The sequence below is a fragment of the Canis lupus genome, chromosome 16 (assembly GCF_048164855.1).
Source record: "Canis lupus baileyi chromosome 16, mCanLup2.hap1, whole genome shotgun sequence".
NCBI lineage: Eukaryota > Metazoa > Chordata > Mammalia > Carnivora > Canidae > Canis > Canis lupus.
This window is the reverse complement of record NC_132853.1, coordinates 37,047,817-37,069,324: the sequence shown is the minus strand read 5'-3', so window position 1 is coordinate 37,069,324 and position 21,508 is coordinate 37,047,817. Positions and strand designations below refer to the sequence as shown.

General features: G+C 52.9%; 1 protein-coding gene across 1 annotated transcript; it reads left to right on the top strand.

The window, feature by feature from the left end:
* The first annotated feature begins 6,608 nt into the window (after positions 1 to 6,608).
* TBX21 (T-box transcription factor 21) lies at positions 6,609 to 18,530 on the top strand. The gene is made up of 6 exons (XM_072782201.1): positions 6,609 to 7,103; positions 15,435 to 15,589; positions 15,904 to 16,025; positions 16,570 to 16,728; positions 16,866 to 16,927; positions 17,164 to 18,530. The coding sequence occupies exons 1-6, from the start codon at positions 6,613 to 6,615 to the stop codon at positions 17,780 to 17,782; spliced, it is 1,608 nt and encodes a 535-aa protein (XP_072638302.1). The 5' UTR covers positions 6,609 to 6,612; the 3' UTR covers positions 17,783 to 18,530.
* Positions 18,531 to 21,508: the final 2,978 nt, after the last annotated feature.

The window sequence follows — 21,508 nt, the reverse complement described above, 5'->3', positions numbered from 1 at the left end:
TGCCCTCGGCCAAGCACACAGAGCTCTTACAGATCCCAGAGACAGCTGGATGTACAGAAGACACGCCACACACGGGCAGAGACACAGAGACCCCGAGAGGCCAAGAATCAGACAAACATAGCAGAGCAACAGAGACTCAGAAGCTCTAGAGACTAATAGACTCTCAGGACAAACAGGGATGCATGTGGCTCCCAGGAAGCCAGAAGAGGGCATTGGAGAGAGGGCGGCTGAGCAGTGGCCAGAGGCCCTGGGGGTGGCCTTCTAAGAGAGGCCCCCTGGCCTGGCAGGCCTGACTCTGACCAGGACTGCACTGTCTCCAAGAGCACAGGAGCCTGGCTGTGAAGGGGTTAACTCGATTAGCCCCCCCACTCACCCTTCTTTTCATCCTTCATCTCCCCACACTGCCCCCCCACCCCAAGCTCCCTTCACCCAAAGCCCAGGGTGTTTCCCCCCCCTCCTGGTAACCGGACCCTGCTTCCTGCCTGAGATTAAGGGCCTGTCTGCTGAGATTCCCCAGGAAGGGGGGGGGAACACAGCCTCTTCCCAGGGCCTCCCTAAAGCTGGGGTTCGCCCATCTATAACCTGGGGCATGCCCCCATAATTACAGACATGCTCAAGTACCCAGTATCTTAGTGTCCCTTCAGGAGGACACAGGAGACCTGGCCTGGGAGCACAGCTGGGGTGGGGTGCTGTGTGGATGCATGTGGGGCGTGTGGGGTGTGGGTCTTGTGTGAAGAGCTGGGGCGGGGGTGAGAACAGTCAGAGACCAATAGAAGAGATGGTCCCTGATAGGTGCCCACAGAGGGTGAAGGAAGGACTGAAATGCAGGAAGACCCAGGCATGGCCTGGAGCCAAAGGGTAAGGGCTGTCCAGCCTTGAGGGGTGTGGGGCAGGGAAGGGTGACCCAGCCTGGGTGTGAGAACCCAGAGCCTTTGACCTTGAGATGAGCCCACGCTGACCACCGGGTGCTGGGTGCTGGGGACACAGAACTCCTGCAGCTGTCATGGGGGGAGGGGATCCTACAGGTGCATGTCACCCTCCCTTCTGCCTCCCTGGCTGTTAATCCAATGGTTCCGGCCATGCTCTCTGAAGGACTGGCAATCTGGGCCCCAAGGGAGAGGGCATTTAGGGCGGGTGAGGGGTGAGCAGAGGCAGGGAGGCTGGATGTAGGACAAGAGAAGGGGTGCGCCTGTGGGCACTGGCTCACAGGTTTGTCTAGCGTAGCTGTGTGTGTGCTGTGTGTGCACACACGTGGGTCATGTATATGCACAGGCTGGTGGGCTGCCAGGGGCAGGGCTCCAGAACTCTGGCTCTGGCATCATGTTGCTAGGAGCTCTTTGGGGGCAGGGGCAGGGGCTGAGCCTAATTGATCTCTGTGATCCCAGAGTTCCGCCCTCCTCCCCACCCGCCTCAGAGACATGAGTCTCTGGGAATGGGGGATGGGCATTTCGGGGAGGAGGGGGGAGGCCTGTACTTTTTGAGGTGGAGTCTTACACAGAAGTTCTCATGAGGCCCAGGGCCCTTCGTGGAAGGCTGGAGGCTGGCTTGAAGAACCCTTTGTGAGGGCCCCGTGGGCCTTGGAGGGAGGAGAGTAGGACATAGACAGCTTGGAAGAGAGAGAAGAGGCAGTTTAGCCCAGCCTATGCCTCTGATCCAGGCCTGTCTTGGGGCCAAACCCCTCACCTTTACACGACCTCACAGCTCCCTGAGATCCAGTTCACCCAGTTTGTCCTTGCGGCAGGTCTATTGGCTCTTCTTGCTGGCAAGGAAACCAGAGAGATTAAGCTGCTGGAATAGGCCACACAGCCGGTGAAGGTTGGAATTGGGGTTCCAAGCCCGCCCTCCTTTCCCTGTGCCCTATCCTCAACACTCACAGGCAGTCTTGCCTCAGTAGGCCTCCCTCTCACTCAGGCTCCCTCTCTTCTGTCTTGCACCCCCTCCTGCCCCACCTGAGACTTCCTCACTAAGGCCCTCGCCCCCCTCCACCTCTAAATACCTCCTTCAGAAGGGCCCAGGCCTCACACTGGTTCTCTTTCCCTTCTTGCCTCATCCCCAACGTGCTGTCCCTCTCTCTTTTGCCCAGCTACCCTCTCAGGCTGGGCCCACCAGGGTGGAGGGGAAACAGCCTGGGGCCTGGGGCCTCTGAGTCTCCACAGCCCCCACCTTTGGCTCCCCCGCCCCCAGCTGGCTGCTCAGCATTGTGCAATGTGAGTGAGCCCATTCAGGAGCCTTCTGGATCCTGAGGGAGTTCAACACTCCATATATAAAAATTTATTTGAGAGAGAGAGGTAGCAAGAGAGAGCACGGCAGGGGAAGCAGGGGCAGAGGGAGAAGCTGACTCTCCGCTGAGCAGGGAGACTGATCCCAGGACCTTAGGATCACGACCTGAGCTGAAGACAGATGTTTAATCCACTGAGCCACCCAGGTGCCCTGACACTTCATACGTTTTAAGAAGACCCAGACCCAGGTAGCTGTTTGATTCTGGAGGAAGGAAGGAATTATCTGGTCCTGAAGCTTCGATAAGAAAATCTTCCCCATGCGGGTGGCAGCCGTCCTCAAGCCTTGAAACCTGTCCATCCACTGCACTGAGGCACACAGCAAGCAAGGTCAGGGACACTGAAGGTCCCTCTATGGCCCAGGGCTCGGGGGTGGAGGAGTGAAATGGGAGGGGAGCCAAGAGTGCGATGTGTGTACTCCCTGGAGCCCATGTCACCTGGAGTCTTTCTTGAACACACAGATTCTAGGGACCAGCCATAGACCTAGGAATCCGAATCCCTCGAGGCAGGTCACAGGAATCCACATTGCAAGAGCCTTCTGGCACAGTCTGTGACCTACAGCTGTGGCAGGTGCTGTGTGACATCAAGGGGGCCTCACTCATTTTGAGTCTTTTTTTTTAAGATTCTATTATTTTTTATTTATTTATTTATTTATTTATTTATTTATTTATTTATTTATTTTTATAGGCATTTTTTTAAAAGATTTTATTTATTTATTCATGACAGTCACAGAGAGAGAGAGAGAGAGAGAGAGAGAAGCAGAGACACAGGCAGAGGGAGAAGCAGGCTCCAAGCAGGGAGCCTGACGTGGGACTCGATCCCGGGTCTCCAGGATCGCGCCCCGGGCCAAAGGCAGGCACCAAACCGCTGCGCCACCCAGGGATCCCTTATTTATTTATTTTAAAGATTTTTATTTATTTACTCATAAGAGACACAGAGAGAGGCAGAGACATAGGCAGAGGGAGAAGGAGGCTCCATTCAGGGAGTCTGATGCTGGACTTGATTCCAGAACTCTAGGATCACGTCCCAAGCCAAAGGTAGACACTCAACTGCTGAGCCACCCAGGCAACCCCCCCTCTTTTTTTTTTTTTTAAGATTTTATTTATTTATTCATGAGAGACACACAGAGAGAGGCAGAGACATAGGCAGACGGAAAAGCAGGCTCCCTGTGGGGAGACGAATGCAGGACTCGACCCCAAGATCCCAGGATCATGCCCTGAGCCAAAGGCAGACGCTGAACCACTGAGCCACTCAGCTGCCTCTCATTTTGAGTCTTAAATCAGCTTGAAAAGGAACCTTGAAAACGTACATAGGACAACAGGGTGAAGAAAACTAGCGTCCAAGCTGGTGGGTTAGGGACAATTTTCTTTTCTGATTTCCAAACCGTTTGCAACGGGATTGCATGACTTTTCATTAATTATTATTGTTCTGACTCAAAATGGAAGGCAGACATTCTTGTGGGAAGAACACTTAGATCAAGAGTCAAGAGGCCAGGGTTCCAGCCCTGCTGGGCTTGGCCATGAATGGTGGCCATGAATTGGTGGGTCATTCAGTTTCCCATATTCACTATCCAGCTTGTGTCATAACGTGTGATATTTATTGGAGACCATGACTCTCAAATCCTGGACACACACCTTGTGTTGCTTATCCTGGTGGACCAGCCTTCTGGAAGCTCAGCAGGTGGATGGGATGGGAGAGGGGCCGGGAGGGACAGTGATGGGGAAGTGAAGGGATCCCAGGGGGCCTGGCCTCCTGCTCCTCCTTTCCCACCTCTCCAGCCCTGGGGCCTGGGAAGAGGATGAGGTGGCAACAGGAGGAGGAGGTGTCACTGCCAGGGTTCTTCTTCTCACCCAAGCTGGCAGAGGGGTGGGACTGGCAGTGGTGACACTAGGGCCACTCAGCCCCCGCTTTTCACAAGCACTTTCTTTTTTGGGTGGAAGAAATTGGAGTAAGGGGGTGAGGAATCTGGGGTTGACAATCCCGTAACAGCCCATCAGGTTAAAGAGAGACTGCCCCTAACCACTGTCTTCCTCCAGGGACGTGTTCCCAGGCCCATCTGATCCTGAGATTAATAATCCCCCCTGCCCTAGATACCTGCGTGGGAGCTTGGGGCATCCTGTTCCGGGGCAGGGGGATGGATAGATCTCTTGATCTGAGGATTAATGTGGAAAAGAGGAGGGGGAGAGAAGGAGGAACAAGACTCTTTTTGGCCTTCCACAGCCAAGTACTTAGCAAAAATGTCCCCCCAAAGAGATGTCAGCATTCAAGTCTCCTGGGGAAATTAGTCATTCAGGGAAGTCATACTGAAATCTCTCATGTTTCTCAAAAAGTAGCCAAGGGTCCCAAGGTCGTCATCTCTTTCAGGCAATGCTGCCTCACTTGGAACAGCAGGCAGAAACTTCCTGCCTCCCTAAGGCATGGGGGAAATGGTGGGTAAAGGGGTAGGAGGTGCCAGTCCCTGGTGTTCGCACTGTCGTGTACCTGGTCTCCATCCTTAGAGGATGGGCTGCTTCTCTCTTCCCCCACCTTCCCTGGGTCATGCCCGCCTCCTGGGATCCCCAGCTTTGCCTTCACCTGCCAGCCTGCCTCTCGGTTCAGCTCTAGTTGGGAGCAGAGAGTCCCCGTGGACCCCTACGGGTGAAGCCCTGTTGGGCTGGGACAGAGATGTAGAGATGGGGCAGCCCCCAGGGGAGAAGCCAGGAGGTCTGGGAGGGAGTGGGGAAAGGAGAGGTTAACCTTTAACATGATGAAAATGTGAAAGTATTTTTCAAAACACTCTTAAAAATGTAAATCTTTATCTATATGTAAAAAATTCCATGACACCTTGTTGAGTGAAAAAAAAATACACATTACAAAGCAGCACATGTGGTATTTATATAAAATTGTGTGTGTGTATGTGTGTGTGCACGCACACAAAAGACAGAAGGGCTGTGTGCAGGGAGTGATGTCTGGAGGGGTGTTCACCAAAATCGTAATTCTGTTTGCCTCTTGCGGGGGGGATTCGGGGTGGTTTATACAGTCCTATTTTTACTTTTACTGCTTAAATTTGCTATGAGTATGTTTTATCTTATATGCAGGAAAACTCTCAAAAATGCTATTTTCAACTGGAGGGGGGATTGTTTTCTTCATAAAAAGACTGTGTTAGTCAACAGAAAAGGAAGAGCAAGAAAAGCTCTGGTCTGGTGGTCCTATCACGCAGGACAAGTGGGTGTCCTTCCTGTGAGCCAGCTCTGAAACTGATGCGAGTAGCTTTCCAGATGGCTCGAGGCGCTGCCCAGGCCCAGCCTCTCAGGTAAGGCTCACAGCCCCTCGGAAAAGTAGATCAGTGTGTTTCCCCCATTCTACGGATGAGGTAGGTGAGGCTGCCTTTCAGGCAGGGGAAGTGACTTGCCCAGGTCACACATACCTGAGTGACAGGCAGAGCCAGGGCCAAGGCTCTGAGCAGCTGCAGGTCATTGCACTCTTGGTGCTTTTGCTGCCCTCCCAGGCCCAGGGCCCTGCAAACCTGCGGTTGCAGCCTTGCAGTCGCCTTCAAGGATCTGTGCCTGCTGCGGGCCAGCTTCCAGGGCCGCCTGGGGGCTGGAGGAACAAGCCGCATAGGACAGAGCCCACCTGGGTCTCTGGGCTGGAGGAAGAACGGAACACTGCGGGGGGAGCCACCTTAGCACAGGGCCTGGGGGCACTGAGCGCTTCAGGAGATCCGTTGACCGCTCGGGCCTAAGCGGCTGGGACTTGAGCGCAGACCCTGCTGGTTGCTCTGAGCTGCCTGCCAGCGCTGCCAGACGCCCCGTGAGTCCCATCCGGGCCATCGCCATCACCGAAGGCTTCCTGTAGGAGGGGACCTTTGAGCTGAGCCTTGAAGGATGGGTGGAATGTCCACGAGGGTCCAGAGGAGAGGAACGGGCTGGCGTTTCAGGTGGACGGGTGGACTCTTCCAGAAGGCGGTCTTTAAGGGCGAGCGCGCGGGGACTCGCCACACCGTGGGGGCCTCCAGGCCTCCGCTACTGCATAGAATTTGCCGACTATTAGCCACGAGGGGGCGGGGTGAGGCGGGGCGGCGCCGAGGTGGTGGGGTGGGGGGAGCCCAGGGAGCTTCATAAAGCCACAGCAAAGGCGCCGCGACGCTAGTGACAGCGGCCCGCTGGAGACGCAGCCCGGGAGCTGCCGCGCGCCCGCCAGACGCGGGCGCAGGACCCAGGCGTCCGAGGCCGGGCTCCGCTGGGGGCCCCCGCCCCCGCCCCCGCGCCCGGGCCCCGCCCCCCGCGCCCCCGCGCCCGCCCCCGCGCGGAGAGCGGCCGGTCCCCGACGGCTGCGGGAAGGTGCCAGCCCGCCCCGGATGGGCATCGTGGCGCGGGGCTGCGGAGACATGCTGACGGGCACCGAGCCGATGCCGGCGAGCGACGAGGGCCGGGCGCCCGGCGCCGACCCGCAGAACCGCTACTTCTACCCGGAGCCCGGCGCCCAGGACGCGGCCGACCGTCGCGGGGGCGCCAGCCTGGGGGCGCCCTACGCCGGGGGCGCCCTGGTGCCCGCCCCGCCGGGCCGCTTCCTCGGAGCCTACGCCTACCCGCCCCGGCCCCAGGCGGCCGGCTTCCCCGGGGTGGGCGAGCCCTTCCCGCCGGCGGCGAGCGCCGAGGGCTACCAGCCCGGGGACGGCTACGCGGCCCCCGACCCGCGCTCCGGGCTCTACCCGGGGCCGCGCGAGGACTACGCGCTGCCGGCGGGGCTGGAGGTGTCGGGGAAGCTGAGAGTCGCGCTCAACAACCACCTGTTGTGGTCCAAGTTCAATCAGCACCAGACGGAGATGATCATCACCAAGCAGGGGCGGTGAGTGAGACGCGCGGCCGCCGGACCGGGGCGGGGGTGGTCCTGTCCTGTCCTGTCCTGTCCTGTCCTGTCCTCTCCTCTCCTCTCCTCTCCTCTCCTCTCCTCTCCCTCTCCCCTCCTCTCCTCTCCTCTCCTCTCCCTCTCCTCTCCTCTCCTCTCCTCTCCTCTCCTCTCCCTCTCCTCTCCCTCTCCTCTCCCCTCCTCTCTCTCTCCCCTCCTCTCCCTCTCCCCTCCCTCTCCTCTCCCCTCCTTTCCCTCTCTCCTCCTCTCCCTCTCCTCTCCTCTCCCTCTCCCCTCCTCTCCTCTCCCTCTCCCCTCCTCTCCCTCTCCCCTCCTCTCCCTCTCCCCTCCTCTCCTCTCCCTCTCCCCTCCTCTCCCTCTCCCCTCCTCTCCCTCTCCCCTCCTCTCCCTCTCCTCTCTCTCCTGTCTAGACTTTGCTAGTGTCTTGGTGTGGCTCACAGTGGGGCTTAGGCTTTGGGGGAAGCAGGGAGGGAGTTGTAGCGCGGACAGGAAAGTTCTGGGGGCTGTTTTCTCCCAGAAAGTTACACCAACAGGCAGAACTCAGGAGGGAGATGGAGAGAGTGGGTGCAATGCGAAGTTACCGTGCTTGAGGGAGAAGGTACCTCTGGTTTCACCCGGAATTGGGGTGAGCCCTTGCCCCACTTTCTACCTCGATGGGGGGGTCCCCGTGAGCAGAGCGGGGCTGCGTTTTGGATTTGATGGGGCAGGACTCCTCTTTGCCCCTATGTGTGGGGAGATGGAGGAGAGGGCAGGGTCCTGTGCTGTGACCAGTAACCCAGCGCCACCCCCCCACCTTTCATACCCCCACCCCCACCTTTCTTACCCCCCCATCTCTCTTATCCCCACTCTACCCCCACCTCTCTTACTCCCACCCTCCCACCGCACACCTCTCCCAGGCTTTTTGCTGCTGTTGTGCACAGGTCAGTTTTGGGAGGTGGGTAAGCCCTAGGATTTGGTGACATGGAGGAGCAGTTGCCAAGTTTCCTTTCCGGTAGTACTTTGAGAGCTCATATGTCTGGTGTGAGTGTGTTTGGGGGGGATGGTAAAGTGTGTGGGGGGCACAGATCCCTTCTAGGCACAGGCCCCACCGGAGAGCACACATACCCATGGGCCTGAGCAGGTGAAGCTAACCCACCCACCCCAGCTGGCAGCCAGTCTCACTCTGCTCCCTCCCAGGTCTGTCCCCTGAAAGTCTTGCCTCACCCCTGGCCAGATACTTTCCAGGGTAGGATCCAGCATTGGGAACCCATGGGTCCATGGCTCAGGATCCCCTGAGCCCAGTGCAAGAGGGGTAGGGTTTGGGGCCAAGGGTACTGCTTCCGGGGAAAGAAAGAGAAACTTGCCACCGGTGCGGTATTTGTTTAGTAAGCAATGCCGAGTGGGCCCTGCCTGGGTCTGGCATGTGAAAGCCTGCACCCATCCCTCCCAGTAAGGGCCTGCTCAGGCAGGGGACCAGGGAGGACCTCTGCGTGGAGGACCTGTGTCATCAGTGCGGCCAGGAGGAGTTGAAGGGCAGATACCCAGTGTGGGGCTTAGGAAAAGAGTGGGGAAGCCATGCAGGCCCAGGGGGATTGGCATTCCATCTAGGCATTGCTGGGACGTTCTTCCTTTCCAGGGATTTCTGTGGGGTGGCCTGGGATGGAGGGATGGATCCACCAACCACAAATAGCTCCAAGGGGCTGAGCTGTTCCTCTTTCTCTGGGATGAACCCAGGAAAGTTGGCCTTTTCTTTTCTGGTGTGGCCTTTATGCCCTCAGCCTTCTGATAATTCCTCTCTGCGTCCCCCTAACCCTAGCCCCCTCTGAGTGCTCCCAGGCACAGCCCAGGCTTCTTAGTCCTCTCAAGTCTGAATTGGAGGGGACCCAGGAGATCCTCTCCAGTCCCCTTCCTTCACAGACAGGGAAATGGGCTCAGAGACAGGAAGAGACTCTTCCGAGGTTACACAGCACACCTGTCGCTGGCAGAACGGGCACCCAAACCCAGCCCCTCGAGGCCAGGAGTAAAAACAGCCGCCTCTGCTGTCCAACGGCCTTGATGCATTCAGAGTGCTTTCATTTCCATTCTTTCACCGTGTGCTCCGTACGTAGAGAGGTCTCCCCATTCACAGCTAGAGACACGAGGCATGGGGACAGCTGGTGGCTTGTCCTCGGTCACTCAGCAGACCTGAACTCAGGCCTGTACTCTTGGGTACTCAGGAAGCCCTCCCACTCTGGGGCCTGGCCGAGGTCTCCCTACAACCTGCTGCCAGGGCCCTGCCCTTCAAGTCTTGAGGGGTGGGCTGGGCAGACCACTGGCCAGAACTTCAGGGATCCGGTGGGTGTGGGGCCGGCTGTGGGCTGCCCGCAGCCTGGTTAGGGGGTGTCTCATGGGGATGTGTCTCTGCAAGGTCACCGCCACTACCCCTGTGGCTTCCTTCTTTCCTTTATGTTCTTGCTGAATAATTCTCTCTTGACAAGTTTTGTTGTCTCCCTTTTAGATCCATACACCTACTTTCTTTTATTATGAAAAATTCCAATATGTACAAAAGTACAGAGAAAAACCTCACAGGCCTCCATCTACCCATCACCCAGCTTCAACAGTTGTTACTACTGGGCCAATCTTGTTTCTTCTTTATCCTTGCTTCTGCCTCCCACCGCCTAGTCTGCAATTGCATTGTGATGGTGTTAAGTATTTAGTAAGTAGATCCTAGGCATTATATTTCTTCATTCTTTTTTTTTTTTTTAGATTTTATTTATTTATTCATGAGAGACACAGAGAGAGAGGCAGAGACACAGGCAGACGGAGAAGCAGGCTCCATGCAGGGAGCCTGATGTGGGACTTGATCCCAGGACCCCAGGACCACACCCTGGGCAGAAGGCAGGCACTAAACCACTGAGCCACCCAGGGATCCCCTATTCCTTCATTCTTAAAATTTCTCTATGTAGATCTAAACATAGCTTTTTACAATTCTATTTATTTATTTATTTATTTATTTATTTATTTGGGGGTGAGGGAGAGAGAGAATCCTAAGCAGGCTTCACACCCAGCATGGGGCCCAACATGGGGCTCCATCTTATGACCCTGAGATCAAGACCTGAACTGAAATCAAGAGTTGGACACTCAACTGAGTCACCCAGGTCCCCTAAAAATGGCGTTTTAAAAGTAAACACAATATTGTTAGCAATACTGCGAAGAATTTCATAAATATCATCAAATTTCCCTGATCATTTCATAATTGTGTGTGTGTGTGTATGTGTGTTTCACAATCCTTATGCTTTCCATCTATCTGAGGGATGGCTTCCGACACCATGGGGTCCCCGTTGGAAGAGGGCAGTGGCCCCTCACCATTTTCTTTGGTCCCTCCCCTCAAATCAGACCTCAGAGGCCCTGTGGTGGGGTGGAGGGGACAGAGAACACAGAGGCCCCAGTTCAGCCCCACCAGCCCACATCACCCAGGTACCTGAACCTGGGCTCCAGAGATCTGGGAACTCGGCGGCCATTTCCTTCTGCAACTGGCTTCTGAAGATCAAGGGCTCAGAGAACAGCACCCTTTCTCTCCCATTTGGAGGGCTGACTGTCCCTCTGTGGGTTCCAGTGACCTGCCAGTCACTACCACATCACCCACGGCCTTCTTCCTTTCTGAAAAATCCTCCTAGCCCAGGCCCACCCACAGCCCCACGGCCTTTTTGCCTTGGGCTGACTCACTCCCTCCCAAATCCTTCCTCTCCCACCCACCCAAGACCCCTCCTTCAGTATGGACAAGTGACATGTCTGTCCTCCATGGGCAGTAACGGGATTGGGCACTGGGGGATGGCACTTCCCAGCACCAGAGCCTGACCCAGTCTCTGAGGTGGGGAGGAGAAAGTGAGACCCAATGTTGGACTGGCCAGTTGGAAATGTTGGAGTTCCACTCTGCGTGTTTGTGGAGATTCGGGGTGTCTACCCCGGGCTTGTGCTGTGTTTTGGTGTGGTGCTGGGTGTGTGTATGTGTGCTGTGAATGTGTCAGCGTGCATCGAAGAGTTGATGGTAGACGTTCTCAGTAGAGGAAGAGAGAGGCGGGCGTCTGTGTGTGTGGGTGTGTGGGTGTGCATTCGTTGCTGGCAATCCCCACTTTTCTGGGTGTGATTAGTTGATTATTATAATTAAGATAACTTTGGGTAGCTCTGTTGTTAAGAAGCTCAATTTGCATTTATGTGTGCGTGTGTGAATTTAGCGGTCGAGAAAACAATACAGTGCCACCCTGTCCTCCATCATTGATCACTGGCCTCATAGCCATGGTGGCCTCCCCTTGCCTACATTCCTGACCTTGAGAACTTTTTAGATCTTTCAAACAATTTGTTTGTCTGTTTGTTTGTTTATTGAAGCTTTAAGCCTGCTTTAATTTGGACTTACTGGCTTCATTTCTCTTGGGGCAGATGAATACAGCTTTACTTTCTGTTGGCTGTTTGCTAGTGGCTGTCCGATTTCTACTAAGTTGGGTCTGAGGTTGATGGAAGGAGGAGATCCTTTGATGCCTGAGCAGTTTACAGTTCGATAGGTCCAAGGCACTGCCGGAGTATCCTTCTGAAAGATGCTGCTATTTTACACCCCCACGAAGAGTGTGTGAGAGCACCCATTTCCCCACAGACTCATTGGCATTAGATAATCAGTTTTAAAACATCTTGCCAACATGACTTAGAAGAAACTGCCTCCTTGTGACTTGTACGTGATGATGGTGAATTGGAGCGTATCAGAGGTGTTCAGGATAGGGCGGGGGTGTAGTATGATGACCCTGCGAGTCATTTCAAGATGGGACTATCTCATTTCAAGATGGGATAGTCCTGAGCAGCAGTGGAGGAATTTAGAGTCCTGGGCTCTGTCCTCTCAGGGCAGAATGATAAGTGGTCTTTCTGGAGAGCTTAGTTTGGCACCAGACCCTGTTCCTTCCCAGCAAAGTGTCATGTAAAGCAGGGGCTATTTTGGGATTCCAGCTGGCAGTGATTCTAGACTTTTAGGGTGAAACGAGACCTTCCTTCTCCTCTTCCTTTCCTCCATCTCTTCCCGTGTCTCCTTCACTTCCCTCCACCAGAGATAAGCAGGGTAGAGAGATGAACACCACAGCATGGTTGCCGATGTCAGGAGACACAGACTCTGTTTCTCACCAAGGAGCGTCACCTCGGCTCTCCGATCCTTGGTTTCTTTGAGTATAAAATTGGAAATAACATTTTACATCTCAGGTGAACTGGCTGCTGCTAAGGAGAGGCACAATGAATATATCCTTTTCTTCCTTTATTCATACAAGTTTGGATAGGAACTGGTTATAATACAAAAAACCCGAGCAACCTGACCACTGTCATAGAATGAATTAGTAGTAGAGATGCGTTGAAAATACTGTCCCAGCAGCCTTAATCGCTCCAGGTCCCATCCCTGACCTTTGATTTCTCAAGCCAACTGGCCCACTGAGCCCCTGAAACCCAGAGCCTGGAGCTAGAGCCTGGACTTTTGCTCGGGGTCCTTCCGCCAGGCGAGAGGGCCTTGATAGCTCTGGGCCTGCAAGAGGGTTGGGTGGAGGAGGGACCGGATGAGCTGAGTTTCACATCTTTCAAACTGCTTCACAGCTCTCAGAGGAAAAATGGATAAGAGTTCTTGTCTCCATTTTTGGGTGAAGAAGCAGGTTTGGTTTGGGAATTAACTTACTCCAGGGGATGGGGCTAGTAAGTCTCTCTCTTTTTTTTTTTTTTTCTCAGCATAGGAGAGTCTGGAGAAGACAGGACTGTGGGGAGACCTTCCCAAGGTTATTAATGGTGTTGCTCGGGGAGCTTCTGGGGACTAGGGTGCACCCCAAAGTATTCCTAGGCCTCTGGAACTCTCCCTCCTCCAGGTTTCCTGACTCATGGACTGGTGTCTTTCTTCCCATGACTTCTCATAGGAGGAGGGGAGAGGTGTGTGGGAATGAAAAGTAGTTCTGATGAGGATTTGGTTCTGCCATCCTGAAAACTCTGTTCTTCCTCTTTGGGTTTGAAAAGAAAAGCTATCCCATTAGAATTAGCGATGGTATTGGTGTTGGTACTGGTGGTGGAAAGGATAATTGTAGTGATGGTGATAATGGAAGTGATGGTTTGGTGACGGGGGCAGTGATGGTAGAGGTGGTGGTTGTAGTGATGGTGATGGAGGGTGTTGGTGGTGATAGGTGTAGTGATAGTGGTGATGGGGGTGGTGGTGGAGGTGGTGGTTGTAGTGATAGTGGTGATGGAGGGTATCTATGGAGGTGGTGGTTGTAGTGATGGTGCAGGTGGGGGTGGTGATGGTGGTTGTAGTGATAGTGGTGATGGGGGTGGTGATGGTGGTTGTAGTGACAGTGGTGATGAGGGGTGTTGGTGGAGGTGGTGGTTGTAGTGATGGTGAAGGTGGGGATGGTGATGTTGGTCGTAGTGATAGTGGTGATGGGGGGTGTTGGTGAAGGTGGGATTGTAGTGATGGTGCAGGTGGGGGTGGAGATGGTGGAAGTGACAGAGATGGTTGTGGTATGGAAGTGCTTCCTTCTCAGAATCTATTACACTGGCACAATGGAGGTTAGGGCAGCATCCCAAACTCAACTTCCTCCACTTTTCCTGGGAAGCAGGACTTTGAGTGTGAGGATTGTGCTTAACAGAACTCTTTCAGGTGGATGGGAAGTTCCATCTAGGATTTTGGGTACTTCTCTGAAGGCTCAGGCCTGGGGCAGGCCATACTACAGACACCAGGCCCAGGAGGATGGGGCAGGGAGAGCGTGGGTGCCACAGGGCTGGGAGTGTTAGCACGGTGATGGCCAGCCACCATGGAAAGATGGGTCGGGGACCAAGACCACACCAGAGCTTGGAGGACTGAGGCATGAGGGCCTACAGGGAAGTGCCTGAGGGGGCTGGCTTGTGGCTTTGCTCCTCACCAGGAAGCAGACTAAGGTTAGCAACAGTGGCATGCAGCTAATATCTGGCAACTGACTCTCTGAGAGAAAAACACTGAGGGTCGCCTAGGTGGCTCAGTCAGTTAGGCATCTGCATTTGGCTCGGGTCATGATCCTAGGGACCTGGGATCGAGCCCCCCCCCCCCCCCCCCCGCCCCCGCATTGGGCTCCCAGCAGGGAGTCTGCTTCTCTTTCTGTGTCTCTGCGTCTTTCTCTGTGTCTCTTTTGAATAAATAAAAATTTTTAAAGATTTTATTTATTTATTCATGAGAGACACAGAGAGAGAGAGAGGCAGAGACACAGGCAGAGGGAGAAGCAGGCTCCATGCAGGGAGCCCGACATCGGACTCGATCCCTGGACCCCAGGGTCATGCCCTGGGCCGAAGGCGATGCTCAACTGCTGAGCCACCCTGGCTGCCCGAATAAATAAAATCTTAAAAAGAAAAGAAAAAAGAAAAGAAAAAGAACTGACAATTTCCTTGGTGAGGTAAAACTATCCCTCATGTTAGCTCACCCCACCAAAAAAAAAAAAGAAAAGAAAAGAAAAAGAGAAACATTTAAAAAGCCCTGATTCACAGCATTTGCTGATTTCCGTGGTGTAAATACTCCCGTGATGGCTGATTTCGAGCTTCGCACGTGGTATCACTGAATGCAGAGTCGGGAAGAGCCAGGCAGTGGCTGTCTGGTATTTCTGTCATACAGGAACAAGAGGTGTAAGTCACCTCTAGAGCAGAGATGAGGGACGCCTAGGTGGCTCAGTGGTTGAGAGTCTACCTTTGGGTCAGGGTGTGATCCTAGGGTTCTGAGATCGAGTCCCACATTGGGCTCTCCACAGGGAGCCTGCTTCTCCCTCTGCCTGTGTCTCTGCTTTTCTGTATCTCTCATGAATGGATAAATAAAATCTTTAAAAAAAAAAAAAGAGCAGAGATGATAGTGAACTGTAGCAAATGAACTGAGAAGTGATGATTTTTGATGATTTAGTACCTTGGCTTATAATGCAATGTACTTAATTGTAAGTTTATATAATTAAATTTTTATTTTTTTTTAAGATTTTATTTATTTATTCATGAGAGACACGCACACACACACACACAGAGGGGCAGAGACACAGGCAGAGGGAGAAGCAGGCTCCATGCAGGGAGCCCGGACGTGGGACTTGATCCCGGGTCTCCAGGATCAGACCCTGGGCTGAAGGCAGCGCCAAACCGCTGCGCCACCGGGGCTGCCCTAATTTAATTTTTAAAATATGGTGGTGTTTAAGAACTGGTTGGCACACTCCCTGATCATTTCCAGTAGGTTCTTTCACCAGATGGAAGTGCCTCTAGGACACCACCGAAAGCCTTTGCGCAGGGTCAGCTGGCTGTGAGGTCGGGGGGCTGACAGATGCTGGGGGGTCTCTCTCTTTTCAGGCGGATGTTCCCGTTCTTGTCATTTACTGTGGCGGGGCTGGAGCCCACCAGCCATTACCGGATGTTCGTGGACGTGGTCTTGGTGGACCAGCACCACTGGCGGTATCAGAGCGGCAAGTGGGTGCAGTGTGGAAAGGCTGAGGGCAGCATGCCAGGTAGGAGTGCCCTGGGGAGCGGTGGGCACTCTTTCTCTCCGAGACTGGGCGCCCCCTGGTGGATCCAGGAGGAACCCCCAAGCCCCTGCCCCACCAGACCTAAGATTGAATTCCTGGTCTCACCCTTATCCCCTCCCGCTTCTCACTCCCATTCTGTTTGTCCTGTCTACTCTAGTCTGCTTTAACCTGTCTTCTACTCAGTTCTCTGCCCTATCCGGTCCTCCCCCTGCCACCCTAGAATGGGCGAAGAAGCCGCCCATCACCAGGGGCCTGGTCCCCAGGGGCTGCGTGCCAAAGAGGTTCACTGTCCACAGGAAACCGCCTGTACGTCCACCCAGATTCCCCCAACACTGGAGCGCACTGGATGCGCCAGGAAGTCTCGTTCGGGAAACTGAAGCTCACCAACAACAAAGGGGCCTCTAATAATGTGACCCAGGTGGGACTCCTTGCACCCTCCACCTCCCCTGACTGATTCTGTTCTGTGAAAGTCACTTTTCTTCTTCTCTGACTTTGGTTCTTTTTCCACTCACCTTGGGGGGGGGGGGGCGTGTTGCAAAGATGAGGTGGGAGGGAGTGGACTCTCACGGGATTGCATTCAGGATGGCATGGGCCAAGCCAGCCCTGCGGGTTTCTTCACTGAGCCCCAGGCCACTGTCACTGGTACACCATGCTGGGCATAGAGTTGGTGCCAGTGGGCCCTCCCCGCCCAGAGAATGGATACCAAGTCTTTCCTAGTTGAGCAATACTGTTAACAGCCCCACCCCTGAAAAGCCCTGCTTGTGCTAATACCTTGGTCACAGTAGACATCCCGGGGTGGGAAACAGGCAAAGAGGGCAGAACTGGTGCCCTGGAGAGGCTGGGGACCAGAGCTGGAGGGCCTGGGGGAACTTACCCGGTAGCAGGGCAGGGGAATGGACGCGATGACCTCAGGGTCCCCTCTAGCCTGGCCAGAGGGATACAAGCATGCGGCTCTCTCTTAGATGATCGTGCTCCAGTCTCTCCATAAGTACCAGCCTCGGCTGCACATCGTTGAGGTGAACGATGGGGAGCCGGAGGCGGCCTGCAACGCTTCCAACACACACATCTTCACCTTCCAAGAGACCCAGTTCATTGCCGTGACCGCCTACCAGAATGCGGAGGTAAGGGCAGCTGGCGGGCCTGAGCTGCGAGGGGCAGGAACGGGACAGTGGGGCCCGCAGTCTTCCCTGGTGGGGGATTTGGAAGTTGCCTAGCCCCAGACTCAGGACTCAGGTGCGTCTGTTTCCCCTCTCTCTAGATCACTCAGCTGAAAATTGATAATAACCCTTTTGCCAAAGGATTCCGGGAAAACTTTGAGTCGTAAGTGCCACTGGTTCTAGCTCACCAAGGGCCTATGGAGGTTTGACTCCAAACACGGGAGCATATCTTTGCCGCTAGGGAGTGGGAGGAGGTGGGATGGATGCTGGAGGGCCAGCGGGCCAGGCACAGAGGGTCCAGGGAGGGACATGCAATAATAGGCAGGCTCACAGGTGACTGGTTCTCTTCGTGACCACTGTTTGTTTTGCCTTCTTTTTCTTCTTCTTTTTATTTTTTAGCATGTATGCATCTGTTGACACCAGCGTGCCCTCCCCGCCTGGACCCAACTGTCAATTGCTTGGGGGAGACCACTACTCTCCTCTCCTACCCAGCCAGTATCCCGTTCCTAGCCGCTTCTACCCCGACCTTCCAGGGCAGGCCAAGGACGTGGCTTCCCAGCCCTATTGGTTAGGGGGCCCCCGGGACCACAGCTACGAGGCCGAGTTTCGGGCAGTGAGCATGAAGCCTGCCTTCCTGCCCTCCGCCCCTGGACCCACCATGTCCTACTACCGAGGCCAGGACGTCCTGGCACCTGGAGCTGGCTGGCCAATGGCCCCCCAGTACCCTCCCAAGATGGGCCCAAGCGGCTGGTTCCGCACCATGCGGACTCTCCCCATGGAACCTGGTCCTGGAGCTTCAGAGGGACGGGGGCCAGAGGACCAGGGCTCCCCTTCGGTGTGGACTGAGATCACCCCTATCCGGCCAGAGTCCGGTGACTCGGGACTGGGTGAAGGAGACTCTAAGAGGAGGCGCGTCTCCCCCTATCCTTCCAGTGGCGACAGCTCCTCCCCTGCTGGGGCCCCTTCTCCTTTTGATAAGGAAACTGAAGGCCAGTTTTATAGCTATTTTCCCAATTGAGCCGATGACATGACAGAAACCGTGTCATCGGGCTGGAGGACACCAGCTAATGCAGACAACTGACTCCGGGCTGGGAGGCCCCAGCTCCCTCCGTCCCTTCTCCTTTTGTAGTTGGTTGAGGAAGAGGGGGGCTGAGAAGGCTTCTGGGGTTCCCTCGCTGCTTCCGGCCCACTGCGAAACCTGAGAGGCGTGTCCCTTGCCCCTTCCTCTGCCCTAACTACAGTCATTTACCTGGTGCTGCTTCTGGCTGTGGGTTCCCAGCTGGAGAACAGAAAACAGAACAAGAAGGTCTTGGACACAAAGGAGCTTCCCCTCGTCCGTGGGGTGGGGTGGGGGCCAGGTGGGGCAGACTGGGAACTGGAGACTTGGCTGTCTTCCTTTGTAGAATGAACTTTGGGCAATTCTGTTTGTGTGTGTGTGAAAATAAAAATACCGTGGATTTTACACCAGCCGGCCAGCCAGCCAGGGTCGGCGACAGGACTCCGAGGACTTTGGGGCAGCTGGCCTGGGCCCCACCCGCTCAGAGACAGGGGGTCTCGAGGAAAGGGTTAGGAAGGGGGGGATGGTGCACACCTCAAGAAGCAATGTCTTGTGGGGGGGTTGGTTGTGTGTATGCGTGCGCGCTTTTTTTCCTTTTCCTTTTTTATTTTTTTTGGAACGGGGAGGCTATTTATTGTACAGAGAGTGGTGTCTGGATATATTTCTTCTGTCTTCATCACTTTCTGAAAATAAACATGAAACTGTAGAATGTGTCCTGCTTCAGTGCCCTGGAAGGGGACATGGATGGGGGACTCCACTGGGAAGTGCAAAGTGCACCATGGCTCTCCAGCAGCAGCTGAAGGCCCCAAGAACCTGAGCCTCCTAGGAATCCAGATTGGCCTCCTTTAGGGGATAAATGGAGTGAAAGGCCATGTCAATTCTACTTTGTAAGACATCTTGGGACAGAGAATGGCCCCTTCGTCTGTGTGGCACCCTGACATGTGGAGGAGGGTTGGAGGGCAAGACCAAGGGACCGGGCTGGGAGGAGGCTGCGGGCTCTGCGGGAAAGAACAGCTTTGATTTCGCTTTGCATTTCTAGCTACTGTGGCTCTTTATCTTCATCTCAGGATTGTTCAAAGGTTAAAAGAGTAAATGTAAATTGGATAATATGAAATGATGTTTGGTTTCATAGGTCAAGAACAGCCAAACGGGGCACCTGAGTGGCTCAGTGGTTGAACATCTGCCCTTGGCTCAGGGCATGATCCCCCCGGGATCCTGGGATCAAGTCCCACATCAGGCTCCCGGTAGGGAGCATCTCCCTCTGCCTATGTCTCTGCCTCTCTCTGTATGTCTCTCATGAATAAATGAATAAAATCTTTTTTTTTTTAAAGAACTAGTGAACATTGGCAATTTCATAAGATTCAAACTAGCACCTGTAAAGAGTTTAGAACAGGGCCAGATAAACAGTAAGCATTGTCTTTTTGTTTTTTGTTTTTCACAATTAAAAGCTAGTTTCTGAAAGAGCTCCCTAAGGGTAAGAAAAGAGTTTATGGGAAAGGTTCAGAAGTTGGGATTACTCTGTTTGGGGTTACACCCTAGTGTGGGGCATACCCAATTCTTTTTTTTTTTTTTTAAAGATTTTATTTACTAATTCATGAGAGAGAGAGAGAGAGGCAGAGACACAGGCAGAGGGAGAAGCAGGCTCCATGCAGGGACCCCGATGTGGGACTTGATCCCAGGACTCCAGGATCACGCCCTGGGCCAAAGGCAGATGCTAAACCGCTGAGCCACCCGGGCTGCCCAAAAGTGAGTTTTTTTGTTTTTTTTTTTTAAGATTTTTATTTATTTATTCATGAGAGAAAGAGAGGCAGAGACACAGGCAGAGGGAGAAGCCCCTGCTGGGAGCCCAATGCAGGACTTGATTCCAGGACCCCAGGAGCCAAAGGCAGACACTCACCCACTAAGCCACCCAGGTGCCCAGCATACCCCATTCTAATGCAGAGGGTGTCATCATGGGCCATGGGGTGTTCCCTTCTGTTGTAGCTTGCAAAACTTCATGTCTCACACTTCACATCCCCTTCTCTCCTGGTCTCTATCTATAGGCCATTTTTCATCACTTTCTGGTCAGAACAAGGAAAACATAAGAAGACATATTTGGTTCCATCCTCCTTAGATATAGAAGCTCATACTTTTGTAAATGACATTAGGAGTTCTGTCATACTGTGCTCTGCATGCAGATTGCTCCTCCGCTGGCCTGGCTCTTTAGCTGTCACTCTCTGGAGTGCTTAAGTATTGGTATTAAATCAGACCTAGGGGCAGCCCCGGTGGCTCAGTGGTTTAGCGCTGCCTTCGGCCCAGGGTCTGATCCTGGAGACCTCAGACTGAGTCCCGTGTCGGGCTCCCTGCCTAAAGCCTGCTTCTCCCTCTGCTTGTGTCTCTGCCTCTCTCTCTGTGTCTCATGGATAAATAAATAAAATCTTTTTTAATAAAAAATAAATTGTACCTATCTCCCTTTTTGGCCACTGTTTTTATTTTTATTTTTTAGCGCTTTTTTTTTTTTTCATAATCTCTACACCTAACACCCAACGTGGGGCTCAAACTCATGAACCTGAGATCAAGAGTTGCATGCTTTTCCGAATGAACCAGCGAAGCACCCATCCCCCACTGTTTTTAAATGGTTTTTGTTCACTTCACTAGATATAAGTGAAGGGAGTTGTATTTTATACACTTTACTTTTCCCAGAAGTGTGGGGGCATATGTTTTGATGCTTTGTTATTTGACTCATAAAGATTCACTACTATTTTCTGTTCACTATTAAATGTACCACTTAATGAAAAGGTACTGAAAATACCAAAATATATCTCTTTTTGAAAAGATTTTATTTATTTATCCATTATATATATGTAAGCTCTTTATGTATATATATAATTTATATATGTGTGTATATATATATGTGTGTGTGTGTGTGTGTGTGTATATATATATATATATAAATTCTTTGCCCCAGTGTGGGACTCAAACTCACAACCCTAAGGTCAACAGTTGCATACTCAACTGACTGAGCCTGCCAGGCACCCCTTCAGTTCTTTTTTAATCCCCACAGATTATACTCCTGTATCACTTTGTTGAGATAGTAGTTGCTTGGGTTTAACTTTATGTCACCATTCTCTTTGTTCACTATTCCTTTTTGCATTTCTGCCTCTTTTTTCCTGGAACCACTTTCCTACTTTTTAAACTAAATCCTTTATAACTTCCTATTGGGCGGTTTCTTTGTAAATTCCGCATAAACGTGTTTGTTACAAAGATTATTATTTTCCCATCTTTATTGGGTGGTATTTTGCTGAGTAAACAATTTTAAATGGATAATAATTTTTTCTTATTTTACAGAAGCTATTCCACTGTCTTCTGGCTTCTGTTGTGAAATCTGCTGCTACCCTAATTATCATTCTTTTGTAGGTTATCTTTTTCTTTCTGTTTTCCAGATCTTCTAGTTATATATGATGTGCAACAGATTTGCTATGATGTGACAAGGTATGCCTTTATTTTTCCTGATCATATTTAGGATACGTTTTACTTCCTGAATCCGTATATTCATGGTTTTCACTAATTCTTAAATTTCCCAATCATTATCTCTTTAAACCTTACTTCTTTGTATTCCCTCCAATTTCACCCTTTGGAACTCCATTCAGATGGATGCCAGGCATTCTCATTCTATTATTATTCATGTCTCACAGCTCTCTATTATGT

Bases quoted from the DNA above. Each gene is read 5' to 3' on its own strand.
- TBX21 (XM_072782201.1), top strand. From the start codon at position 6,613: ATGGGCATCGTGGCGCGGGGCTGCGGAGACATGCTGACGGGCACCGAG. The intron at 7,104-15,434 runs GTGAGTGAGACG...CTCTCTTTTCAG, and splicing joins ATCATCACCAAGCAGGGGCG to GCGGATGTTCCCGTTCTTGT. The intron at 16,729-16,865 runs GTAAGGGCAGCT...CCCTCTCTCTAG, and splicing joins CCGCCTACCAGAATGCGGAG to ATCACTCAGCTGAAAATTGA.